The 25,399-nt window shown below is 36.2% G+C and overlaps 1 protein-coding gene across 2 annotated transcripts in view; it reads right to left on the minus strand.

Moving 5' to 3' along the window:
• PIK3C3 (phosphatidylinositol 3-kinase catalytic subunit type 3) overlaps window positions 1–25,399 on the minus strand; it is a 70,991-nt gene that overhangs the window by 17,307 nt on the left and 28,285 nt on the right. For both annotated transcript variants that reach the window (XM_035309834.1, XM_035309833.1), the window contains 9 exons: window positions 24,097–24,202; window positions 23,154–23,270; window positions 22,003–22,134; window positions 19,787–19,915; window positions 19,401–19,470; window positions 18,677–18,741; window positions 16,773–16,857; window positions 15,088–15,162; window positions 3,274–3,442 (listed from right to left, as the gene is read on the minus strand). In XM_035309834.1, coding sequence (XP_035165725.1) covers window positions 3,274–3,442; window positions 15,088–15,162; window positions 16,773–16,857; window positions 18,677–18,741; window positions 19,401–19,470; window positions 19,787–19,915; window positions 22,003–22,134; window positions 23,154–23,270; window positions 24,097–24,202 — 948 coding nt within the window. The remainder of the gene's footprint in view (window positions 1–3,273; window positions 3,443–15,087; window positions 15,163–16,772; window positions 16,858–18,676; window positions 18,742–19,400; window positions 19,471–19,786; window positions 19,916–22,002; window positions 22,135–23,153; window positions 23,271–24,096; window positions 24,203–25,399) is intronic.

Below are 25,399 nucleotides of genomic sequence, written 5' to 3' on the forward strand. Positions count from 1 at the left end.
AATCTTTTAAAGAACATCATTTTGCCCTTGCAGGAAATTAGCTCTAAGTTGTTATTTGAAAGGATAATTTCCAAGCTGTTCAACATAAACTGAAACTTCCCTTACTCTCTAAAGAGAGATGGTCTTCTTTTTGAGACAAAGTAAGCAACTAGCTTCAAAATCTGAAACTCTGCTTTCCTACGAGCAGCAGGAGCTTCTTTGATGATAGAAAAAGAATTCTTAGCAGTAGTATTTATTAGCAAACTTGTGAATACATATAAATGGCAATCGTAATAGTATGAAATGTTTTAACTACAAAAAATGACTCTTAGCCATACTCTACAAAGTAAATATTGTTCAACAAAAATCTCTCTTAAAAAGCTCAATTCTATCAAAAACTCTTGACACTTAGTAACTGGAACTAGCACTACCTAGAACAATTCAATATAAAATTCAACGCTTTAGAACACAATTATTTTAAACTGTTTGGACAGAAACCTTCTGTCTAATTTGTTTCAGCTGTTATGCTTCACTTTTCCAAGGGCAAGGGGCTGGAACCTGGAAAATGTCTTTTAGCACAATAAAAATTACACTACCATTTTGTTTCAACTCTGGCTACAAACTCTGGCAGTTGAGTTGCTTTAGGTCCCAGAAATGCTTACCACAGGTTTTCATGAAGATTTCTTCTACTTGCCTGAAACTAGAAAATTTCAGTTTAAACATACCTAAAAGCTTACAGCTAAGCACTCTCAAAACTATTCCTAGGTCATTGGTAGCTTACAGCAATAGCAATTGCCAGGGACAGACTACTTTCTTTGCTTTTCATGCTCCTTATAATAGATGTAAGCAACCTGAATTATGTAGAGAGAAATTGGGCAGAAAGAGGAGGAAAAGAAGGGCTGGACAAACCAGAGACTGAACAAGATGTGTAACAGGGTGTGATAGACATAGGGCAGGAATGCAGAGACTGATGCTAACTCCCAATAGGGTCTTACGTAGGACCAGGGTATGCTAGGGAGAGACAAAAAAAAATAGAACCAAGAGCCAGAAGCAAGGGTGTATGCATACTGGTGCATACTGGCACATGAGACACAGGGTGTCAAGATGCTCACAACTGGTCCACCAACAACCCAAATTCACCCTAACATTAGACATTTTGTTGGAAAAATATCTTCAGGTATTGATTCTAGATTCTTTTCTGACAGATCCTGCTGAAGACTTGTAAACTGGGAATTCAAAGGGGAGGGAAAGCTGACACACGATAGGACTTCAGCATCTTTAAGTAAGCTCAACATGTATAAAAAAGATGTAAAATGCTGCTATGCCACAAGTGAGGATGCAGCTACAACCTGCCCTGCAGCACATTCAGCACACGCGGGCTGCTCCTTCACTACATCACTGCTGACTAACACATAAAACTGATCAGTGGGGTTCAAAAAAGTGGAAAGCCATCTATCCCGAGGGGGAAAAAAAAAAAAAAAAAAAACACCAATCACAAAAGTCCCTCAGCAATGATCATATGCAAAACTTCTTTCATCTAAAACTACGAACAAAACTTTTTCCACTTATAAGTTGGAAATTGTTTTTGTTTTCGCTTTGCAACAGTATTCTACCAAGAACCTGAAAAGCAGATTCAGCATTTGAAACATGCAGAACACTGTCTGTGCTCCAGGGAAATGAAGAATAAAACAGGAACTGATAGAGATAACAAATAGGGAATTTGCATTTTGACTTAGCAATTAGAGGTTATGATTTCACCGTACTTAGCCAGAAGTATCTGTGAACAGGTTGGCATCAATGTGCAGAACTGTTAGAGCTAAGACGTTCCTCCATATTTATTTTTTTTTCCTGCCTCAATAAACAAGTAATCTTGATCATTTTTAATTCTAGCTGCTTAAACTAATAGTTATTGTAATACCAATATTATCCTATGCCTCCTCTGTTATCCTATGCCTTAAAGATATTTATCCAGAACCATTTAAAAGTATTTCCAATAAACCTGAACAAACACTGGAGAGATAATTACAACTACAGTCCCAGAATTAAAAATGAAGCTATCTTGATTTACAGTTCAGTTTTATACCAAAATGACTGCTGTACTCCACACTTGAATATGACCTCTGCAGCAAAACATTACATGAACTAGTTAATGCAATGGATAAGTCTTCATTGACATAACAGACCTGTCCACAGAAAAAAAAAAAAAAGTTTAAACAACAAAAAAAGAATTATTTTCATAATACTGTATTTCTGAGTTGCTTTGAGCAAAATTCAGAACACTGAACATATATTAGCCTTCCTGATTGATCTCTAAAGTCATACATTCTTTGCCACTAACATGCCATTGCTTTTTCATTCTACTGAAATGCTTTTAATAAGTCTACAAAACAACGCTGTATTCTTTTTCTTCTTTTAATAAGGGAGAAACTACCTGTGACTTTTTTCTGGTATCATTTCATATCACTGGCTATGTACTTTTCACATGGGTATTTTTCACATTCTCTTAATATTTCTGCTTTATTTCATGTATTTGAAGGTTTACATTGTGTGATCTAGACATTGAAGTGACATTCTTTCATCTCCAGGGAAAATGTACTAAATCACACACAGGACACACCAAGAGTGCTTACCTGCATTCTGTTCAAACACAAAGATGAGCTACTCAGCTCAGAAAGCTGATGGTAAATTACATGGTCACTACAAAGGAATGAAGCTGCTTCCAAATCTAGAAGTGTGATCAATTCCTCCATAAACAGAAATCTAAAGAGGCTTTAGCTGCCATTGTTCTATCTACAGAAGTTGCTAACATACTTGACTACCACATGCAGCAGCTAGTATTTGTTCTGTGGAACCTGCATCCAACTAAGCTTATATATACCATCTTCAAGGCAAAGAATTTGATTTTGATCATCACTCGTCTAAGCTGGAGGAGGGTAAAGCAGCAAATGAATAATGATTTCGAGTTCAAAGGATACTTACTTGATCACCAGTAATCAGAGAAGTTGCTTAAGGGCAAAAACACATCCAAAAAACAACTTAATAGCCCCACAGAATTTATGAAAAAGCTATGTTATTAAACAAGTAAAACTGAGGACCTTAACTTAAAAGGCAATTATATTCAAGCGCCGCATTATAACAGTGTTGTGGTGGTTTCCTTCCTTTGTTTTGTACAAATTCTTGTTTGAATTCTGAACATAGACACAAGTTTTGAAATTTCAACAGGAATATCTTCCCTGATTCATTCAATATTCTGTTTTACTGTGGCTCTATAATATAATAAAATAGTTTTGTTACCTGCGGAGATGGAGAAAGGCTGTGTAGCACTGCTTACGGAACTCCTGGTACTGCTCACTCTGTGTGCCTCCCATGCCTTCCACCATCTCCTTATTCAGCTTCATTGGGGGAGGTAGCGGCTTAGGGTCCCGACCCAGTATATAACCAAAGTCAATGTGAAACAGTTTACCTACAGATGAAAGGCAAACATTTACCTCAGTATTTCACATATCAAATGGCAAAAGTACTCAAGAAATAAATAAACCTTTAAGTACAATTTCCTGCAGATGCTAGATTGCTCTCAAGAAATACAATTCACTACTTTCTATGAGGTTTGCAATTGTAATTCATGTCTTCAGATAGCAGCTTGAAATTATGGACTTAAATAAAGCTGATCTCAAATTCACTTGGAGTACTAACACATAAAGTAAGGATTTTGTTTGCTTTTTAAACATGCGGAGTATATTCATAAAGACTGAACCAATGTTCAAAATAAGTAGACATTAAATAGACTTTAAGTACATAGTCATGTTATAGATACTACTAATTCTTTGCTCCTTCTTAAGAACTTCTTAAAAAATTTAAGCGTGAATGCAAATATTGCTTTTTTCCTAGTATCCCACTTGGTTGCCCCGGCATGCAATAAGTTATTTTAGTCATACGTTATATAAACGTAAGGGAAAATAGGAATCATGATCCTAAAATCCTTTAAGAGTCATCTGAGTACAGATAAAATTTAACACCTCTGAAATACTTTGAAGGAACATTAATACCATTTCAATTGTATTTTGAATGCTCTTAAGTCTCAGCATGTTGAGTTTTTCCAGTACAAAAATGCATGAGTACTTGATCTCTACTTTTCCTTTCTCAGAGCAACTATGTTATAACGTTCCTGTCATTAACTTGACAAAAAACTTACATATATCTCATTTCAAATGCACAAGGCAACTTCTGTTCCTATAAAGAGTTTGTGTATTTGCTGGATTGTCCATAACTTCATTGGAACGTGTTCACTGTGTTCCGTTTTACTAGTGCCAAATCTCACGTGAGATGCAACATGGGGCAAAATGAAAAACTGAAACAGCAATTTAAAAAAAAAAAAAAAAAACAAAAAAAAAACACTAGAATATTTACATAACCTAAAGATTAAGTATAATATGAACATACAAAAAGAAACAGTCATCAAAAGCCTAAGTGGTTCAATTCACAAACCCTCTGAAGCCAGTTTCTAGGAATATTCCTGACTTATTAAATTGAAAATATTGACCATACAGAGCAAAAACGTGTTTGTGAAAGGGTTTTGTAATCAAATTTTCAGTTTGATACTATGCTTTTTAATTGCAGAATTTAAACAATACTAAAGTTGAATTAAAAAAGAATTCAGTTCTACCAATGTCAAAATGTTTATATAGAAGGTACATAAATGAAATTTCATAGAACTGGAGAAGACCTTCTAAATCATTGTGTCCAACCATCAACCTAACCCTACTGAGTCCCATCACTTAACTATGTCCCTTACTATCATGACCATATCGTAAATATTTATCTACAGGGATGGGAACTCCATCACTTCCATGGGCAACCTGTTCCAATTCTTGGCCACCCTCTCCATGACAGAAATTCTTCCTGATATCTCTCCCCTGGCTCAACCTGTGACTGTTTCCTCATATCTTACCACTTGTCACCTGAGAAAAGAGACACCCCCGTTGATGCAACCTCCTTTCAGGTAGGTCGCAGAGAGTGATGAGGTCTTCCCTACACCTCCTGCTCTCCAAACTAAACAAGCCCAATTCCCTCAGTCACTCCTCAGTCTTGTATTCTTGTCCCTTCAGCAGCTTCACTGCACTTCTCTGCACATACTTGAGCAATTCAATATCCTTCTTCTAGTGAGGGGCCCAAAACTGAACATAATATTCAAGGTGCAGTCTCACCAGTGCTGTGTACAAGAGGACATTCACTTCCCTACTTCTGCTGGCCTGTTAAATGATTGCCTTCAGACAAATGAAACACGTTCCTGAAGTCCACATTAAGAAGGATCAGGAAATTAAGCACAAACAGGAGACGTGAATTTGAAATGTTAGGTAAGTTGAGTTTTGCATCCAGAGCAGAGCTCTGTAGTAACATTAATAAATTTATTTTTTGATGACTAATTCATAGAAGAAAATGAAATGTGGATAAAATGAAATGCGGATATAAAAAAAAAAAAGGAGAAACTTTTAAATAATAACTAGAAAATGATTAGTATGACCTATCTCAGATACCACAGAACATACAAAGTCTTGCTTCAGCATTACAGAACTGAACTGCATTATGAACAGAGATTTGTTTGCCTGCGGGTGTTTTAACTTGCAGTGTCTATATTCATTTTAATATTTTCATAAGTCCAGACGCTCATCACTCTTGGAAAAAAAGTGGAACATAGTGTTTTTCAATTAGTCATCCCTCTGTCCATTTCATTGAATAATAGATGTTCTATCATTGGAGAAGCTTGCTTGAAATCTGTCGTAAGCACTCTTCAAGCCAAGAAACAAACTCCATCAATGTCAATTTTCTAAGGGAGATCACAAGGATGCTTAATAAGCAGATTAAGTATTCACTAGTTCATAAATACAATCATTGCTTTTTGCATATCTAATTGTGCTAAATAATTTGCTTCAATAGTTTTTTCAAGCTGTTACTGGTTACTATTAGAGTTCATTTTTGTTAACAAGGTATTTTGAAGTAGACATTGATATATACAGACAGATTAGATTATAAAGGTGTTTAATTAAAAAGTTTGGCGAGGGGTCTGTAACTTATTCAAAGTCGTCATCGTGAAGAATCAAAAGGAGAACATTTGAATAAAACACTAACTTTTGTGGCTGTTTTTTTTTTTTTTTTTCCTAGTTTGCTCTAAAGAATAATAGGTACTAATTAATAATGTAGCCTGGTAACTAAAATGTATCTAAATCATTCTAGAACGTTCATACCTGAGTGACATACATTCACATACATTAGTTAGCAAATACTTTTTTGTATCTCAGTCCTAAAAATGAGTAAGCAAATTATAAGGTGAGGCTATCTGCACTTAACATTACAGCTTCCCTAGTTATACTTCAAAATTCAGCAGATTTTTAGGCTGACTCAAAACATATGTCAAACACTTCAATACAGTAAATACATTTAGTATTTTTCAAATCCATGTACTAAACACACATAGAATTCATTTTCATTTGGACAGCTCAAGATCAATTAAACCACCATACCAAATTACAAAATAAAGACAGAATGCTCCCTTGGTATTAGCCTGAAGCTGCTACTATGCTAAAGAAAAGACTGACCAGCCAGCTGGAGGGAACACTGCTGTTTCAGGGCTTTCTACAAAGAAGCTTGAACTACGTTGTCCTTGAGGACGTAACTAAAATTGGAACAAATGAAGAGCAATCCCATTTTGGACTAATTAAATTGATGGTATAATATAATATTGAAAATTAGGTAGAATTTACATTATTAATGTTAATAAATAATAAACTTATCAAGATAATAAATTTAATGACTTGAATTTTTTAATACTAAGATAAAAGGTTGCAAGTATCTCAAGTGATCATCCAAAGCAAAATTTGTATCAGGGCATGATGACCAGCATCTCACTTTCAAGATGTTTAATGATTGAGATAGCTCAGCTGCATTTTTGAATATTTTTAGCATTTTTTCATCCCAAGTTGATGACGTTGAGGATTGTGTTTTTTCCCATGGCATCCTATGGAAAATATCACCTGTTAAATCTTATTAAGATGACCTGTACAAAAACATGTTATGAAAATACAGTGTGTGGGAGATGCTAGTTCCTTGTATTATGCAGACAGCAGAGAATGTATCAAGTAAAGATACAACAAAAAAATAAATCAGAAACCAAGACAAAAAAAGTGCAGACAACCAAAACCTGCTAAAATATTAAATAGCAGCAGGAAGAGAAGGACAAAAATAGGAACTTGAACTCTCCAGCTGTACATAATCTAGAACAGCAGCTTTGTGTGAGCTTAAACAAAAATGTCACTGTAGCGGGTTTACGTGGCAAGGTTTTGGTAGCAGGGGGCCATAAGGATGGCTTCTGTGAGAGGAATCTAGAAGCTGCCCCATGTTAGTAAAGGGCCCCCCTGCTGGCCAGAGCAGAGTCAGTAAGTGATTTTGTTTGCGCTTCTCAGAGCATATTTAAGAAAGAGGCGAAAAAAAATGCTGGGAGAGTGAGAGGAGTGAGAAACAGCCCTGCAGGTGCCAAGGTCAGTGAAGGAGGAGCGGGAAGTGGTACTCCAGGCACACAGAAGCAATTCCCCTGCAGCCTGTGGAGAGGCCCCCGGTGGAGCAGGCTGTCCCCCTGCAGCCCATGGGTCCCACGTGGAGCAGATCTCCACGCTGCAGCCTGTGGAGGAGCTCCTGGTGGAGCAGGTGGATGTGGCCTGGAGGAGGCTGAGGCCCATAGAGAGCCCCCGCAGGAGCAGGCCCTGGGACAGAGCTGCAGCCCGTGGAGAGGAGCCCACGCAGGAGCAGGGGGATGCTTCTGCCCATGGGGGACCTGTGCTGGAGCAGTTTGCTCCTGATGGATGGACCCATGGTTCAGACCCATACCTGGATGTACTGGGTCTGGCTGGGATGTTAACTTTCCCTGCAGCAGCCCATACAGTGCTGCGCTCTGCACTTGTAGCTAGAACAGCAGTGGTATCACACCAGTGTTGTGTCTGCTGCTGAGAAGTGCTGGCACAGCATCAGGACTCTCTCTGACCCTCCTAGGGGGTGGGCAAAAAGTGAGAAAGAAACATCCCCAGGGCAGCTGACCTAACCCAACCCAAGGGATATTCCATACCATATGATGTCACACTCAGCAATAAAAGGTGGAAAAAGGAAGAAGAGGGGAGGGGTGGGCTCTCGTTGTGAAAACATCTGTCCTCCTCCCAAACACCGGCTACATGCGTTGAGGCCCTGCTTCAAGGACGTGGTCAAGCATCGCTCATTTGTGGGAAGTAGAGATTAATTTCTTTCCTCTGCACTTCCACGTGGCCTTTACTTGTTTTGTTTAGTTATTCCCTTTCCCCCTCCCTCTTCCCCTTTCCCTTTAGTTGAATTGTTTAATTAATAATATTTCCTTAATAATATATACATATATATATATATTTCCCCTTTTTAATTAAATCATCCTTATCTCAACGCGTGAGTTGTTCTTTCCTTTACTTCTTCCCCTCCTCATCTGAGGAGGGGGAGTGAGAGAGCGGTCGTGGTGTTCAACAGCCTTGCATGGTAAAACCACCACACTGGAGCAGTTCTTGAAGAACTCCTGCCTGTGGGAAGCCCATGCAGGATCAGTTTGGCAAGGACTGCAACCCACAGGACGGACCCAACGTGGAGCACAGGCAGAGAATGAGGGAGGAGTGGCAGAGATGAAGCGCTATAGACTGACCGCAGCCCCAGTTCCCCCACGCCATTTAGGGGGAGGAGGTGGAACAGGTTGGGTGGGGGGGAAGGCGTTTTTTGGTTTCTTTCCTTTGTTTCTCACTTCTCTAGCTTGTTAGTAACAGCCAATAAATCTTACCAAATCTTACCTACTGAGTCTGATTTGCCTGTCATTGTAATTGTTGAGCAATATCCCTGTCCTTATCTCAACCCTCAAGCCCTTTGCATCATATTTTCTACCCCTTTCCCTTTGAGAAGTGGGGAGTGAGAGAGCAGCTGAGGTGGAGCTCCGCCACCCTGCTGAGAAAAACCACCACAATTGCTTTGATCTAGTACAATTGGTACAATAAGTTTAAGAGGACAGAACAGGTATTTAATTAGAAGTTTTATTCTGTGAGAAGTGACTTTCATTGTGAGTAGCGTACTCAACATAGACGTCATTCCTGTTACATACCTGCAACGCCTGATGCAAAAGCTGCCAGCAACTTAGTTTGTCAGCTTAATCGTGACCTGTCTTCAAGAGTGCATCTCCTCAAAAACACTACTCAATCAAGATTTGTCAGCCTCAGATGTGACTTTTTTTTTAAAAAAAAAAATAATCTTGGCTAGCAATCACATCTGGAAAACAATCTACAGGAGAATAAGCATCACATCTAGGCAACTATTGAGTGAGATTTTTTAATTCTGAAATGTCACACAACAGAATTTATGACATCTTCAACTGAAGGTTCTTTAAAGTTACATAGATGGTTTCTTACCAACCAACTTTTCTCATCTGAATTTAGAGGATTACTGTTACAATTTTATTTCACAGAATGGTTAGGGTTGGAAAAGATCTTCTCGAGGACATGTGGTCCAATTCTACTGCAGGTCCACCTAGAGCTGCCTGCCCAGGACCATGTCCAGATGACTTCTTAATATGTCAAGGAATGAAGACTCCACAACCTCTCTGGGTAGCCTGTACCAGGGCTCTGGTCCCCCTCACTATTTCATATCACATCATTTCATACAACATGTATTTATATACAGTTATTATCAATCCACCCAGTATTAGACTGGTTGTGAAATCTGTGCAACACATTGCTTTTTCTAAATGCTTTTAAATTCCATGTTTTAAAAATCAAACATTTCCCTCCTTTAAGTTATGGTCAGTGCCATAACACATGTACACCTCAACGTTATATCATCATGTTTTTACTCTGGCTTCTAATCCCTTCTCTGAGTTATCATATCTTAATTTGAGAAGGCTAAATTATTAGCCATGCTTATAATTAAAGACAAAACTAGATTACAAATACTGATTTACTACTGTTCCTGAATAAGTTCTAAATCCCAACCCCCTACCTATCATGCATGATTTAAAAAAAAAAAAAATAAGAAACTGGGTGAAGCATTTGATCCTGAGTCACTTCCATTTCTGTACATCTAGATATAAAGGCTACATATTTCTAGTATATAGATACTGAAAGCTTCAGACAGCTCTTCAGAAACTTGAGTTCCTTTAAAAAATACAGGAGTTTAAGCACTTGACACCACATATGGATTTAGGATATGCCATGAGAGAGAAGTACGCCCAAAATTCCTGCCATATTTTGAGGTTCAAAGCAGGACTGTATGTAGGTACCTACATATAGTGAAGTTACACAGCTTTGGACAAACATTTTTAAGCTTGAAAATTTCTCACTCATCAGAAGTCTTAAAGGCAACATTAGCACCCTTTCAGAAGTGGGAAAGACTATGGAACAACTTTGAGTAAACTCAGATCTTAAAAAAATAGTGGCCTAACCATCCTCCACTCCCCTGCTCAAGGATTTTTATTTTTATTTTTACTGCAAAAACTCAGAAATAAAAAGCAAGAAAGAAGGCATTTACTGATTAAAAGAGGATATTTCCAGAAATATGCAATTAAGAAGTGCGCAGACACAAGATTTAGTTCAATACTTAAGAGCTGATATAGTTGTATATTTTAAACTTTTTTTTTTTTTTTTTTTTTTTTTTTAAATTTGATGAGGTTGACTATCTTTTCTGTATGTTAGAAAACCAGGTGTCTGGTAGAAAAATGGAGGAGAGGCCCTTGGGGAGCTCAAGGGAATGGAAAACATGTAAAGATCCCCTGACCAGCAGTCAGGCCATAAGAGATCTGAAAGTCAGTATTAGTTCCTTCTAGCCTTAAGACTGAAGAGAACTTTGATTAAGTGAAATATGAACTTTTGGAGACTAAAAATTGATATCTGGTGCTTACAGTAGCCAATAAAAAAATTGGACTGCAGCTGGGAAGGCTGTTTTTTCCATTGCTTACTGCTAATATCTAGACTCTAATGCAGGAGAAAGTTCCTATATAGCAGCATAGAAATTATTTTATTTCACTGGAGTACTATTAGGAAAAGCTACTAACAACCTGCACAGAACTCCAAAATCCTTAAATGAAAGGCAAAGCAAATTAGACGCAACTATTGAAACTGCCACCGGTCTTATTCTATTTTAACAAGCAAGCAAGCCTCAAGTTTTTCCAAAATTATCTGTTCCCACTACTGGGAAAAGAAAAATCAAGTTCTGAATTTCAGTGTACTTTCTGTAAACAGCTGTCATTGTTATTTTAACCTGGCTCATGCAGAAAAAAATACCATTTAGTGACTACTTTAACTGAATTCCTATTTTAAATATGAACAGGATAAAAACACCTGTGATGGAAACAGGTGGGGAGATAGGGTGATTTCCTGGCTTTCCCAGCAACTTCTGATGTCACCATCAAAACCTCTCCTTTACTAATAAAGCAATGCCATAATGAAAAAAATACCAAAATGCATAATTTGTCATCAGTAATCATCACATCTTCTAACTTTTTTTCTCCTATTTTTGCACTGTTTTATAATAGTATGAGCTGTTAAGAACTTATTTAGGATACAGATTTTCAACTCAATATGGTGGCAGAAAAGCAATAGCTGTAGATAAACTTTATTATCATCATCCATATAAGGGATAAGGGCACAGCTTGTGCTAAGCATTTTAATATCCTTCCCCTAAGCTGTCCTTTATCAAAATATATCCTTATGCTATGCCTGCATACAGAGAAGATACCATGTATATGTTGTTAAATAGAGAATACTGTTCAAGATACCTTTAAGAGGAAAAAAAAAAAATCAGCAGTTCAACAGGTAAATATATATTCTTTAGGAGGTAATCACAGAAATGGGTATTGCACAGAGAAATCTAAAGGATCTAAAGAAATCTAAAGTTGACATAAACAAGCCATCGTATTTCTAGAATCAGAGGCAAGGACTCATGAAAGATGATGTAAATGTTTTCAACTAGGTGACAGACATTTTCACCCCTCAGTGCAAAAGAGTTTGAGTGGGGAACAATTTGTTTTTATGAACTTCAGTATCTGTTGCTTATATTTAAATTATACCATATCTGTTATAAACTTAGCCACCTACATAATAAAAGATGATGCAACGATTTTATTGGAATGAGTCCAACACATGTAGATACATCCACCAAACTGAAACTCAGGCAGACAGGTAGATACAAAAAATGTACTGATAAACTTTGTCATATTAAACAAAAAAGTATGTGAACCCCAAACTGGAACTGTCTTTTACTCTTAGAAACTTCAATTTTTTAAGTGTAGTTAAGAAATGACTGTATATGAATCTTATAATTTATGAAGTTATTTCTAGCTTATATTCCTCTAGATAAGTTAAATTTTCATCATAACTGAATGAGATTTTCAGTAGCAAGAAACAGAAACCTTGGTAGCATGTCTATGCAGTGTTTGAAATGTAAGAATTTCTCCTGGTAGCTTAACAAAGTCTCTTAAAATATGACCAACATAAACCTGTCCTGCTTTGTTACAGAACGTAGGTAGCAGATGAAAAGAATTTCAGACTTAGAATTTACTGTGGATGTGTGCTGCCCTCTGCTGTTCTGTTTAAACTCTTCAACAGTGCCAAACTACCCTATGGTGTGGTTACTTTTTAAACACAACGCATTACCCCAAATTAACAACTCTGAGCATCCAAACAGTGCCTGCTATAGAAAATGCTTTATATCAACACTTTTGACAAGTGATAGGGACCTCTCAAGAGAGATTTTTAAGCATCCATTTGGACAATCCCAAGCAGATAAGGGGAAATACATTTGCTTTAGTTGTTTGTTCTCCCATGACCTTAGATCAAGATCTTCCACCTTAATCAAGGCCCAATCTTTACTTTTCACTTATCTCTTATATAGTATGCTGACTCACATTAATACATACTTCAGGCCTACTGCAAACTAACAAAACATTATACCGATGTTTCTCTTTTCTCCAAATAAGATTTTTTTTTATTTACACTTTTCTCCTTCAAGAAATGCTTTACTGTATTGTAAACACAACTTTTAACTTTTCTTCATGAGGAGAATAAAGGCATTCAAGGTATCATAACACCTATGAGAAGCTGCAGTTCAAATGTAAGCATGCCAAAATATTTTTTTTAAAAGTATCCAAAATATTTGCTAAGAGTTAGAGGAATCCTAGAAGATGAGCTGATAAATGAAGCTAAGTCAGCTAGAATTCCACCTGCAAAATAATCTAAGATATCCAGCACTTTTATTTCACTCCTCAGGAAAACAAACATCTCTAAATGCTAAGTATATCATAAACAAAAAGCTATGAGAAAATATACGCTAATTGTCTAAATGGTTTCATTGTCACTTGTAATTAAGATGCTTTTGAGGAAAACAGTTTCCTTATAGATTGAGCATTTTTTTTTTGTTGTTTTTACTGCCTTCGTGTTTTGTTTTTGTTTAAACCTCCCCCACCCTCTGAAAAATGAAATGCTTAACTTCAAATTAAATTTTTTTTATACTTAAAAAAAACACAAAAAGCACAGTATTCAACTTCAAATACGCACAGAATTCCTCCTGAATTGCTGAGTTATTTTAGTTAGAAAAATGTATTAAAATATTTTTTAAACTCAGTTATTGATTTAGAATTACTATAATTATTTATTCTACCTGGTCCATTTTAATACACATAATGCAACAAAAGTGTCATTAAAACATTAAACAAGGTAGGGAGGGAGAATCAAAACAGCTGCTATTTTGAACTTTCGAGATACATAGGGGTTGCTACAAAGGATATTTAACTAAATGGCAACCTTTACTATTTTCAGTCCTTCAACCATGAATTTGTAATAAGTGGAGCACTCTGTCTGGTTCCTATTATTTTACAGAAAGCTGGAGAAAAATATAAAATAATTCTGCTTGAGCAGAACAGTCTAGACCATCAGGCTCATGAAACACTTGGATTTTTGTTGTATTGTGGTTTGGTGTAATCAAAAACACAAAATACTTAAGTAGGAGAAAGTGATGAAGTGAACCTTGCTCTGACAGGTCTTATGTGGCATTCCCAGTTTTGGGATGCATCATATTTATAAGTTTTTAGAAAAACACGCAGACCTAGAAAGCTCACAATCTATTTTGTTAAAAGAGAGTCCAATCTGAGACAGGAATTAGCAAGGATCTCACTGAAGTCATCAAGATTATACCCAATTCCATAGGACTACTAACAATACTTGTCTAAATATCTACTGTATTTTGAACAATGTATATAAAGTTATTAAAATACAGCCAGAATCCACTAAATAGATCTTCAAATTGCTTTCTGATAGCATTTTAGAAAACGTACTAAATAGGAATGCAACAATTTAGAAAACTGCTTGATAAAGAACAATTAGGATACTTGGACTCAGAGTTACTTTACAAATACTTATTACAGCATCCTTTTTTCAGCTTTCAACAAGTTCTGAAAAAAAACAGTAAGTATGATTTTTACCAAAGTTTAAGATGACAGCGACAGGTTTCATGATCTTAAGGAAAGGCAGTCAAATTTTACCCCGTAGTATGCCGATATTACTTTCAAAAAAGGTCAGCACCACTCAAGAAACACTTTTGTGTTTAACAAAAATAACTTACAGGTCTAGCTTTCATGTGTATAAAAAGTGTGACAGTAGAACACAAGACTTAAAAAGTGAAACCTACACAAAAATCTAGTACTTATAAACATTCCTGAGTTTAGGTAAATTTAGGACATTAATTACCTATAGATGCATAAATGGCTGTTACACTGACATCAATACCACATATTGGTTATGTTATCTCTTGCCTGATTTGAGTACAGTGCACTTTATCTACTTGCTTTCTTATTCTTCAACTACCACTTCACACTACTAACAGTTTAAATCTAAGCTTTGATTCACTGAATCAAATATTACCTCAGATGAGTCAATATACCTTTACATTTAGAACATAAGAATATTCTACAGTACTCAATGGGCTGTATCTGCAAGCGAAATGGAGCCAACACATTTGAACGTTACTGAAATTAAACAACTGCTGTTATAAAATTATACTGCTAAAAAGAATTACCTGTTTTTGTTAGCAAAAGATTATCCAGATGTCTGTCTCCGACTCCAAGGATGTAAGTAATTACACAATAACCAGCTGTAACAAGTAAATTGTAAACATCAATACAAGTAGCTTTCCTAGAGAGCAACAAGTTCCACACAATTAACAACATAATATAATGTTATCTTAATTCATGTTCACAAGTAATAAGTATGCCACAGAGGCTGGGAAGGTGGGAATGAATAATCAAGATTATCAGCAGTATGAAGAATACGAAGTAATAAATCAAAACTCTGAAATGTATTCTGTACTGCCTAGATTCAGCTTTTACTACTCTATTATACACCTAACAGGTATATAAAAAACACTTCTGTTCAATATTATGATTAAGATACTTCACTGTAAGATGAGGTATCTTGAGCAAAATAAGTGTACACATTTGGAATTCAGATACTTACAAAACCCATGAACAAGCATTAGACATTGATGTGAATTTGAATGGGTATGTCATGAGTATTTACAAGCTAAGCAGTAAGGAAGAAAGTGATAAGTTACAACTAATGCAAACTGTTATATTTCTTTCACCCACTAACCAGAAAGGTTTAACTAAGTTTTAAGGACTGCACCATCAGAAAGAATAGGAAAACAGAAGATACAGTACATCAACAACTGAATGACTTTTTTGATAAGAAAAAGCTTTTTAATTTAATGTACAGCAAATGCAATGTTTTAACATCAGCATCAGTTTACTGAACAACAACTACACTACCACATTTTATTTTTATCAAATGGAGTAAGAAGTAAGTTCAACACAACCTCCAAGGAAAAGATGACTTTAAAAAAAAAAACGAATTGAACTTTTCTACTTCAAATACTGATGATTCATTACTTTACATCTTCCCAGATTATGAATATCCCAGCTCATGACGTGGAGGAAACAAAGGTAGGATTTTTTTTTGCTAGAAAGAAGGGCATACTTAACTTCTAATCCCCTTCAAGGAGAAGGAAAGAGGTCTGAGGAAAGACATAGTGTATCACATGTCTGACTCAAAACTATTCTTTTCACTAGACAATGCCATTCCCTTTCAAGGGCTATGAAGACTCCTTGAGCACAAGGGGAAACATAAGCAGAAAAATTTTACAATGCTCACAAAAGGCACTAAATAGAAAAAATCCTAGCTCTCATGTTCCTCATGTTCCGTCACAAAGATCTACGCACTGATGCTAATGACCAGGAAAAATTATGACCTCTAATTCCACACTGAAACCTACAAGAAAGCTGAACTGGTACATTTTTGCAGTCATGATAAATTAAAAATTAGCTTTTCACTTATTAGAATCTGACATTTAGAAATGAAAATTTAATAGTAATAACAAGAAGGATTCATCTCCAGATCAATACACAAAGTACACATACAGCCATCTAAATATCAAACACAAATTGCTATTACAATCAATTGAGAAATGTCTGATACTCAGTAGAATCTTGATCAATTCAATCCTACCCTAATGCTGACACTGAACACGACTGGCCTGCTGAATAACCATTAGAGCTCACTGGCGACATTACTAAGATCTTCAACAGGTATTCTGACCGTAGGTAAGGAACTATGCAGGTACAGGTAATCTGAAGCATCTCAATAGCTCGCTGATCCCATCCTTTATACTTCATATCTGAAGTTATCAGTTGCAGGAGTTCAACTTACCACAGCTCTTAACATACGTGTCCATCACCTCTGCACTTATTCCATGAGGCCCAGTCTCACTAGGTGCGTGCTTTCTGAAGAAGTTCTGGAGGGAAAGTCATCAACATGTTTAGTTACTCCACATGATCTCAAATTTGATTCTTATAGCTAGTAATCAAAGATTTAAAACAAGACCACAAATGCCCAGTAGTGTAAACTGTTAAACTAAGAATCATCCCCAACAAACCCAGTGGATCTAATTTACTTCTATATTGCTATCTTTATATTGTCTTAATCATCATATTCTTACATTCAGCAGAAAAAGATCTGAAATTCAAGTTGAAATGTAGTTATTTAAAACAGCCTCAGAAGATTAACAATGCATTCAAGAGTTACTTATTAATAAATAAGAATACAAAAATACTTCCACAGGAACAGGTTTGTGTGAGATTACAAAAACCATAAAGGATTAAGTTCAGGTCAATAACTATGTTTGGAACACACATTCTAACTTACAAGGTTAGGCATGATATGCCTCTATATTCTTCAACACAACTGAGTTTAAAAGGAAGATCTAAATCACCAAATGGTACATGGATGAGGCCAAAACAGTCCTTCCCACTACTTAAAAAGACTATTTTTCTTGACCAAGATAAAGAGATGTGTAAATTATATCCAAGCCTAAAGGTAAGATGATTCCACTAAATGAAAGTAAAGGCACAAAAGCTAAGCAAGTACTGGAAGAGGTGCTTTCGATGGATCTACACAACAAATAACTGCCCTAATGAAACACTGAAAGGAATATCACAAAATGAAGAGGAGCTGAAAGAAGGTACCTACTGAGTATTTAAGAAAGATTTGCATGAAAAACAGCCTTGATATAAATGGAAAAAGCTTTATTTGCCTTTGTTTACACAGGAACCAGCACTTCAAAGACACGTTCAAGAAGCTGAAAGTAGAAAGATTCTGTTGCCATATACAGAGTTAGGAGCTGGACTCAATGATATTTGTGGATCCCTTCCCTTTGGATACTCTATAATTCTTCAAAATGAAATCCATAAAAGCGATATGGAACAAAAAATTTTAACTGTTTAATAGCGTGGCAGAAAATTCTAGTTCCAGTGCTCCAAAACTGTGGACACTATGTTAAAAAACAACTTCAGATAATCCAAATGGCAAGCTGTGCAGAGTGGAACACAAACCCTCAAAAACACAAAAATGAAGTCTCAGTATTATTAATGTAAGTTAAATAACATTCAAACAACAAAACATTTTTTTCTTTCCTGCAGATCTGTACGCTGGCTAAGAAACAAACAGCATCCTGGTTTATATCCGAAATAGAGTGGCCAGCAAAACAGGACATGTGATTGTCCCTCTGTACTTAGAGCTGGTGAGGCTTCACCTCGAGAAGTGTGTTCAGTTTTGGGCCCCTAACTACAAGAAGGATGTTGAGGTGTTGGAGCACGTCCAAAGAAGGGCAATGAAGCAGGTGAGGGGTCTAGGGAACAAGGCTTATGAGGAGTGGCTGAGGGACCTGGGGTTGTTTAGCCTGGAGAGGAGGAGGTTCATGGGAGACCTTACCATGCTCTACAACTACCTCAAAGGAGTCTGTAGGCAGGGTAGGGTCAGTCTCTTCTCCCGACCAAGAATTTCCTTTTATCCTAAGTTTCCCAGGGGAAAGCCAGAACCTCAGTATCATAAACTGAGCTACACTTTATTTCAATGGTATTACTGTTAGGTAATAAGACACTCATGAGGTGATTTAAGTGTCTTCTAAAGCGATAAATCTGATGTGTTTCAAGTTTGAATCTGTCTTCTAAACAGTAGGTAAAGATCAGCTGAGAGTCTGTAAAGACTGATGTGTGAGATTTAAGGCTGCAATTCGCACTGTGTTATCAGTAGAAGACTTAAGACTATACACATACCTGTATACTTTCCTCAGTAGCAAGAACTTCTGCAACTGGCACTGACTGAATAAACTGCATGAAACCTGTGATACAAACCAAAAAAGTCTCCAGTGCATACAAGTTTGAAGTTACTCCATAAAGCATCTGTATTAAAGGGCACCACTAACACATGCTTTCATTAAACTGCTTCTCTATAGTAAAAAAAAAAAAATCCCCAATTTTTCCCCCAAATCAGTAGTTCTTTAACAACCAGTTGTAACTGCAAGTTGTCCAAATGTTCATGAAAAAGGAAATAAACCAGTCATTTTCTAATTGTTTATCCACAATGCATCTAAAGCATAGTTAAGTTTCATTTTGTTTTGGTCTTTCCCCCCCCCCATCTTCATGCAAAGATCAGTAAGAGTGTTCACACGATTTGCCCAAGATCACACAACAAGCTTGCACCAAAGATAATGCTGTGAATAGTCTAAATGACTGTCACACATTTCAGAAGTTAATAACAGGTTTCTTTTATGAAGATATTTGAGTCACCTGTAGCCACTCAACTTGTTTTTTATTTGAGTCACCACAGCCACTCAACTTGTTTACTTCCGTAACTTATAGTGGGACAGGATTTTCTTACACAAGCTCTTTAGAGTGCTGTCTTAAACAAAAGATATGTCATGAAAATACTATGTCACAACAGTCTAAGAACTGAGGGAGAAAATTCTTCCCAACTTTTAGAAAACAAAAGTATTCATACCGTGTTTTGTACTAGTTGCTAGCACTTTATAAGGTGTCAGCTTCAAATCCAGATTCTCTTTTCTTAACAGCTGGCAGTGGGGAGAAGGAAAAAAAAGTGAAACAAACAGCTATTAAAAAAAAAAGGAGACACTGATCTATGCAGTTCTTCACTGAAGTTAGTGATGTGCAAAAGCCAGTTTGCCAAACTTTTTTTTTTTTTTTTTGCATCAATGCAGAATCTATGTCTGTCTATAAAGAAAAAAGCCAAGTGTGGTCTGAAAACGCAGGAATACGTTAGCAACATCAATAGCCATGTTAGCCACGTGAACAGTTTCTACCAGCCTTGCTCTTCACCAGGAGTATTAAGAAGTTAGAACAACAACAACATGGGTAAGTAATTCTCACCTTATCCATGAGTGAAATAATCTGAAGAATAAGTTGATCTTGACGTAAGTCATCACCATGCTTAAAAATTACAGGGTATTTACCTCCATCTTCTGTTTTGAAGAATAACTGAGCAGGCATTAAGGCACTCTGGAAAAGGAAATTTATTCCACTAAGCTGGTTCACAGCAATGTTCACATTAACACCTTGCTACAGTGGATTCCTAAGATAGAATTCCTTATTTACTGCATTATTAACTATATATGAACTAAACATGAATAAGATCAGATGATACTGATATAAGTTTCAGTTAGAAAAAGGTTTAGGATAAGCCTTTACAAACAGCATGAATCAGAAGTCTCTTTATATTCCTCAAATTTGGCAGTAAAGAAGCAATTCTAAAATATTTCTAAAAGCAGTTACCTACTGTCTAGGACTCAGTTAGACCATGTCATTTCCAGTTACCAGAACTGTGATCTAGGTATGTTTAAACAAAAGAAAAAACAACAAAAACAACCTCATGTTCTCCACTCTTTAGAGAAGAAAAAAGAAACAAGAAGTACAAAGGATACATTCTTCCCCTGCACACCACCCCATCCCTCACGCAACTGAAGAGGAAAGGACAGAAGGATTCAAATTTTGTTTGCATGCATGCAATTTCAACCAATGTAAAAATGCTGTGCAAAAGGTCACAACAAAACAAATTGCAACTGACCAGATCAAAAAGAGACAATTACAGGATAAACATTGAAGAAATGCTAGAGGCAAGTCATCTTAAACAATTACTTTCTTAATCTATTTAGTAAAAGAAAAAAATGCCTTTTTACATTGCTGTTTGTGAAGAACAATTTGTTTGTTGTTTCTCTGAATAAAATTGATTGAAAAGGATCGATTACCTACATGAATTTTATCTATTGCAACTGACCGAGTCACTTCCCTCAAAGCAAAAGCAATTAAAATCAAGAGTATTGGTTAATAATTTCACATGCAGTAAGTGTTTCAAAAAAATAAAATTTCATAAATAAAACAAAAATGATTCTTTGAATAGTCCTACAAAAGCTGCCATGTGATAACCAAGAGCACCACAAAGTAGCCATTCACCTCTGATTATTATTCTGTAGCACAGGATTATAGATTAGGTGGAAAAGAGTAAGCATTCAGAATCAGGACAGTCAAAACCATCTCTGACTTCAAAAGACATTTTAAGAGCATAGAATGGAAGATGGATCCTCTTCTATGTAACTAATAGGTGTATAATGAAACAAGCCAAAGGTGGGGAACCAAAAGTGGCAGAAAACTATCAAAAATGTTCAACCAGAAGTTAGTGCATTTCACAAGTGATTCCCATGAAACTAGAAGGCATACATTTACAACCTGCTAGAAATCATGGTTAACATTTGTTGCAACAAAAGCTTGAACTTCCCCCCCTCCCTTCTCTTTTCTTTAAAACTAGCAGATAATACCTCCTGGTTAGAGGCCTGACTGGTAAAACACATTTTGGTCATCTCAAAACTGGATAACAGTCAACTAAATGACTTGAAATTAAACTTATTATGAACATGGGCTACTTACGTTCCAAGCAGCATAAGAAGCAAAATAATTCAACCCTTTTAACAGCATATTGACTGTCCAATAACTGTATTTAGGAATGGCTATGTAATCACAAGCAACTGATCTGGTTCAATTTAAGGAGTTATTTACACTTGGGATACATCATCTATGTGGTAGTCCATTGCAACATAATGAAATGGACCACCTTATTTCTTCCCACACCCTAACAAATTAAGTTTCATTTTGCAGTACAATAATGTTAACATGTAGATTAAAAATCAAAACAAGTATGCTACATGTAAGATTTTGAACATAAGTGATGCTCCCTCTGGACACAGACTAAGGTTCAGAGAAGTTCTGAACTAGGAAGCATTCAGCTACCTTGGAGACAATGTCGCCGGCTTGTGAACCACTTACTCTAAACAAGATCTAAGCATTAACATTTCACCTTTTTCAAAAGTAGATTATAGCTATTTAATAAAGTATATCAGTTTTATAAAAGCTGCTGTGAATTTAGCACATTAATTTGAAATCAGCTTTAGAAAAAAACAATGTATCACTTTAAGAGCACATTACAATTAGATTTCTCCTTGACTACATTAGCCTCTTTCAGTCTTTCAACTGGTGTATCTAAGCTTGGTGCTCATTAGATTTGTTTATATTTCTGCTATTCAGAGATTATTTACCTTGAAGAGTGTGGCTTTTTCAGGGATTATCCCTTTAATTTTCACCTGAGGCTCCAGAGGAAGTGGAATAAGTTCCATATCCGCTAAATTCATCTTTTCATTATCCGCTAACAATGCCTGAAGCCTCTCATTCTAGAAGAAAAAGAATCAAAAGCTTATGTTTTATCCCCCCCCCCCCAAAAAAAAAAAAAAAAAAAAATCAATCAAAACTATTAGGCATACATGAACAGTTAAAATCTTAACAGCAGATAACTATTACTAATAAATCACCAGCTTTTTCAATTACTATTCCAAAGAATCAAGATTTCATTCTTAAAATGCAGTGAAATAAAAATTCTCCATATGTAATAACAACAGATGTAGGAATACCTGAGGGTGGTCCTGGTGGACACCAAGTTAAACATGGGCCAACAGCAGGTTAAGGGAGGTGATCCTTCCCCTCTATTCAGCACTGATGAGGTCACGCCTAGCATATTGAGCCCAGTTCTGGGCTCCTCAGTATAAGAGAGACATGGACATATTGGAGAGTGTCCAACAGACACACAGAAATCATCAGTAGACTGGAGAACCTCTCCTAGGAGGAAAGGCTGAGAGAGCTGGGACTTCTAAGTCCAGAGAAGAGAAGGCTCAGGGGAGATTTTAATCCATGTATATAAATACTCGACTGGAGGGTGCAAAGAACATAGAGCCAGGCTCTTTCCAATGGTGCCCAGTGATGGGACAGCAGCCCTGGGCAAGCTGCTGCAGGCAGACTTGCAGGGAAGTAGGACAAAATGACCTTCAGAAGTGCTTTCCAACTTCAGCCATTACATGACTGTGATAATTCTCACATCACAACAACTTCTGCTCCCTTCTATCTTCTGCACCTTGCTCACCCTCAAATCACTACCTCTTCAATGATTTCTACACCTTACTTTAGCCAAAATACCCTGAGACATTTCTGAAGAGTCTCTTCTCCAAGTCTGAAGTTTCAGAACATTTTGTAACTTTGACCTATCTAATCCTTTCTTAGGTTTCTTTAAAGTTACCTAAAATTGTTGTAGGATAGACAGACATCTGTTATACATCTGAGTAGTAAGAATTTTTAGTGAAATGCTAACATTCATTTCTGGGTAGAATTTGACAGTGTAAGCTTTCCAGTCTTCATTTACCTTTTTCTTACGATTCCCACTTTCACGCTGCACTGCTTTCATTACATGAACGAGGCGATCTACAAACGTCTGCTGGGCTGCCAACAATGAACGCATCACCCTGACAGACTTATCACCCTAAGTGAATTAAAAGAAACAATATTAGTTATTTGTTCCATAATTATTTTACCTAAAAATATTTTGTTCTTTATTCTTATATCTTTGGGCTTTTATGTTGTAAGTGAATAAAGATTTATTTCCTCCCAAATTCAAAAGATATTTTCTGGAAAGCACAGTCCGAATCATTGGAGCTGACAATCAATTATCTGACCTATAAGTTCACTTTAATTTGAATCAACAATTTTAGTATGAACATTCATGCAGGAAAAAAATACTCACACAACCAAAATAAGGTAATAAGGACAAGCATGTGAAATACTCTATGAAGTGTTAAGAGTCAGATTTACATAGCATCCCTAAAATGGGAATTAATATGGAGTATAAGATTCACAGTCTAGCTTGATTTTAGTGCATCTACTATAAAATTATAGACTGTAATTCACAAAAGCTTTTTTGTTTTTGCTTTTTTTCCTTCTGGTTACTACAGCATCCTTTGCTGCTGGCATACAGAACAACACAGCTTTTGGATTCAAAAGACAGGTCTCTTGTCTAAATTTGCATTGGTAGAGAAATATTTCTAATAAAGAAATTAGAAGTGAACTGGACTGATCGTACAAGGCATAGGATTTCAGAATCAGCATGTTATTAATGGAAGCAAGCAATAAGACAGAGGAAAACGTTCTCGATAGTTTTTCTTTGCTTTACCACAATCACTTAAAATTCAAACAGAAGTAGAAACTTTCTAGATTTCAATACATGATATGACAAGTTGTCCTCTTTCTAGAGGCTTGTGTCTTTTTAAAAGAAAAGAATCATCAAGTATTTTCTTACACAGAGGCATTACCTTTAGCAAAGCCTGACTAAATCTTCTCATCACATTTAAGTACATTTCATGAGTCTTTGGGTCCCTCTGCTGAGTGTCTTGGTCTTCGCATTCTACTATTACATACCTGCAGCACAGAAACAATTCAAGTTAAACTGTACTCTGGCACTGCACAATTTCTGTGAAATACTGAAGTCCTGTACTATACACTTGGAGCTAAAAATAAAAGTTGTTAAAGTTGTTATTTGAATGATACTAGCTGAGCTCTTCAAAATTGCATAGTCATAAATTCCCATTTGGATAGGGCAGCCTATAAAAGTTTGAGGTGCTTCACTTGAAGCAGTCAAACATCACTCAGACAGGACAGAAGTTCAAATCACAAGGACACTCCAAACGGGAAGAGTGGGTACTCCACTACACTACTACCCTCTACAGCCCAGAGATAAAATAGTTGCTGCAAACTTGCTATTCAAGTACACCTTTTAAAAAAATCCTATCCTACTTGTTCCTTATTTTACCATTAGCAACAATGGAAGAAACTGTATTGATCCTGAAATAGCTCTGTAAAGGCTACATTTCAAATCTAGCTTTCATTTCTAGAATTTTCCAGACAATTACACTGAAAATTTATTTTGATGTGCTAATTAGTAGTTCGGAAACACTTTTGTGCTTGTTTCTATTCACAGCACTGATAAACAAAAAGTAGCTGTAAACAAAAAGTAGCTGTGCACAGGTCTTCCTTCTGTTTACCAATATATTTCATAGCGTTACCCAGGCAAAACAATCCCACTTTAAAAAAACAAAAAGGTAGAGATTAGCAATTGTTTTCAAACAGTGAATTTGCAGTCAGAACTGGCTCTACATATTCAATAAACATGCTCACACTTCATACTAATAACTAATTTTTTCCAGTTTTTTTGGACTTGTACCTTCTTTGCAGCTAAATGATTGATTGCAGATGAAAAAATGATGTTTCTTCTCCTTTACAGATTACTTTTCACATGGATAGAAGACTTTCCATAAACAATCAGTGACGTCATATATGGAGTCTTCTATAAATTCAGCTAGTGCTGAAGAATGCTGACCGCAGATGACAATCAAATGAACACTACATAAATTGACTTGGTGGTGGTGGCTCTTACATTTTAGTTTTACACTGATTTTTAATCAGCTTCATATGTTAAGAAATAAATGCCTAAACACCCTGGGTTTGTTTTAGCTGATAGGCTAGAAATTATCATAAAAGGGAGAACTAAGGACATCACTTGTCTATAGCTTAAGTTAAAAGCAACTCCCTTGCTTTGAAACACAAGCCTTCTTCCTG

Source organism: Oxyura jamaicensis, chromosome Z (assembly GCF_011077185.1).
Source record: "Oxyura jamaicensis isolate SHBP4307 breed ruddy duck chromosome Z, BPBGC_Ojam_1.0, whole genome shotgun sequence".
Lineage (NCBI taxonomy): Eukaryota > Metazoa > Chordata > Aves > Anseriformes > Anatidae > Oxyura > Oxyura jamaicensis.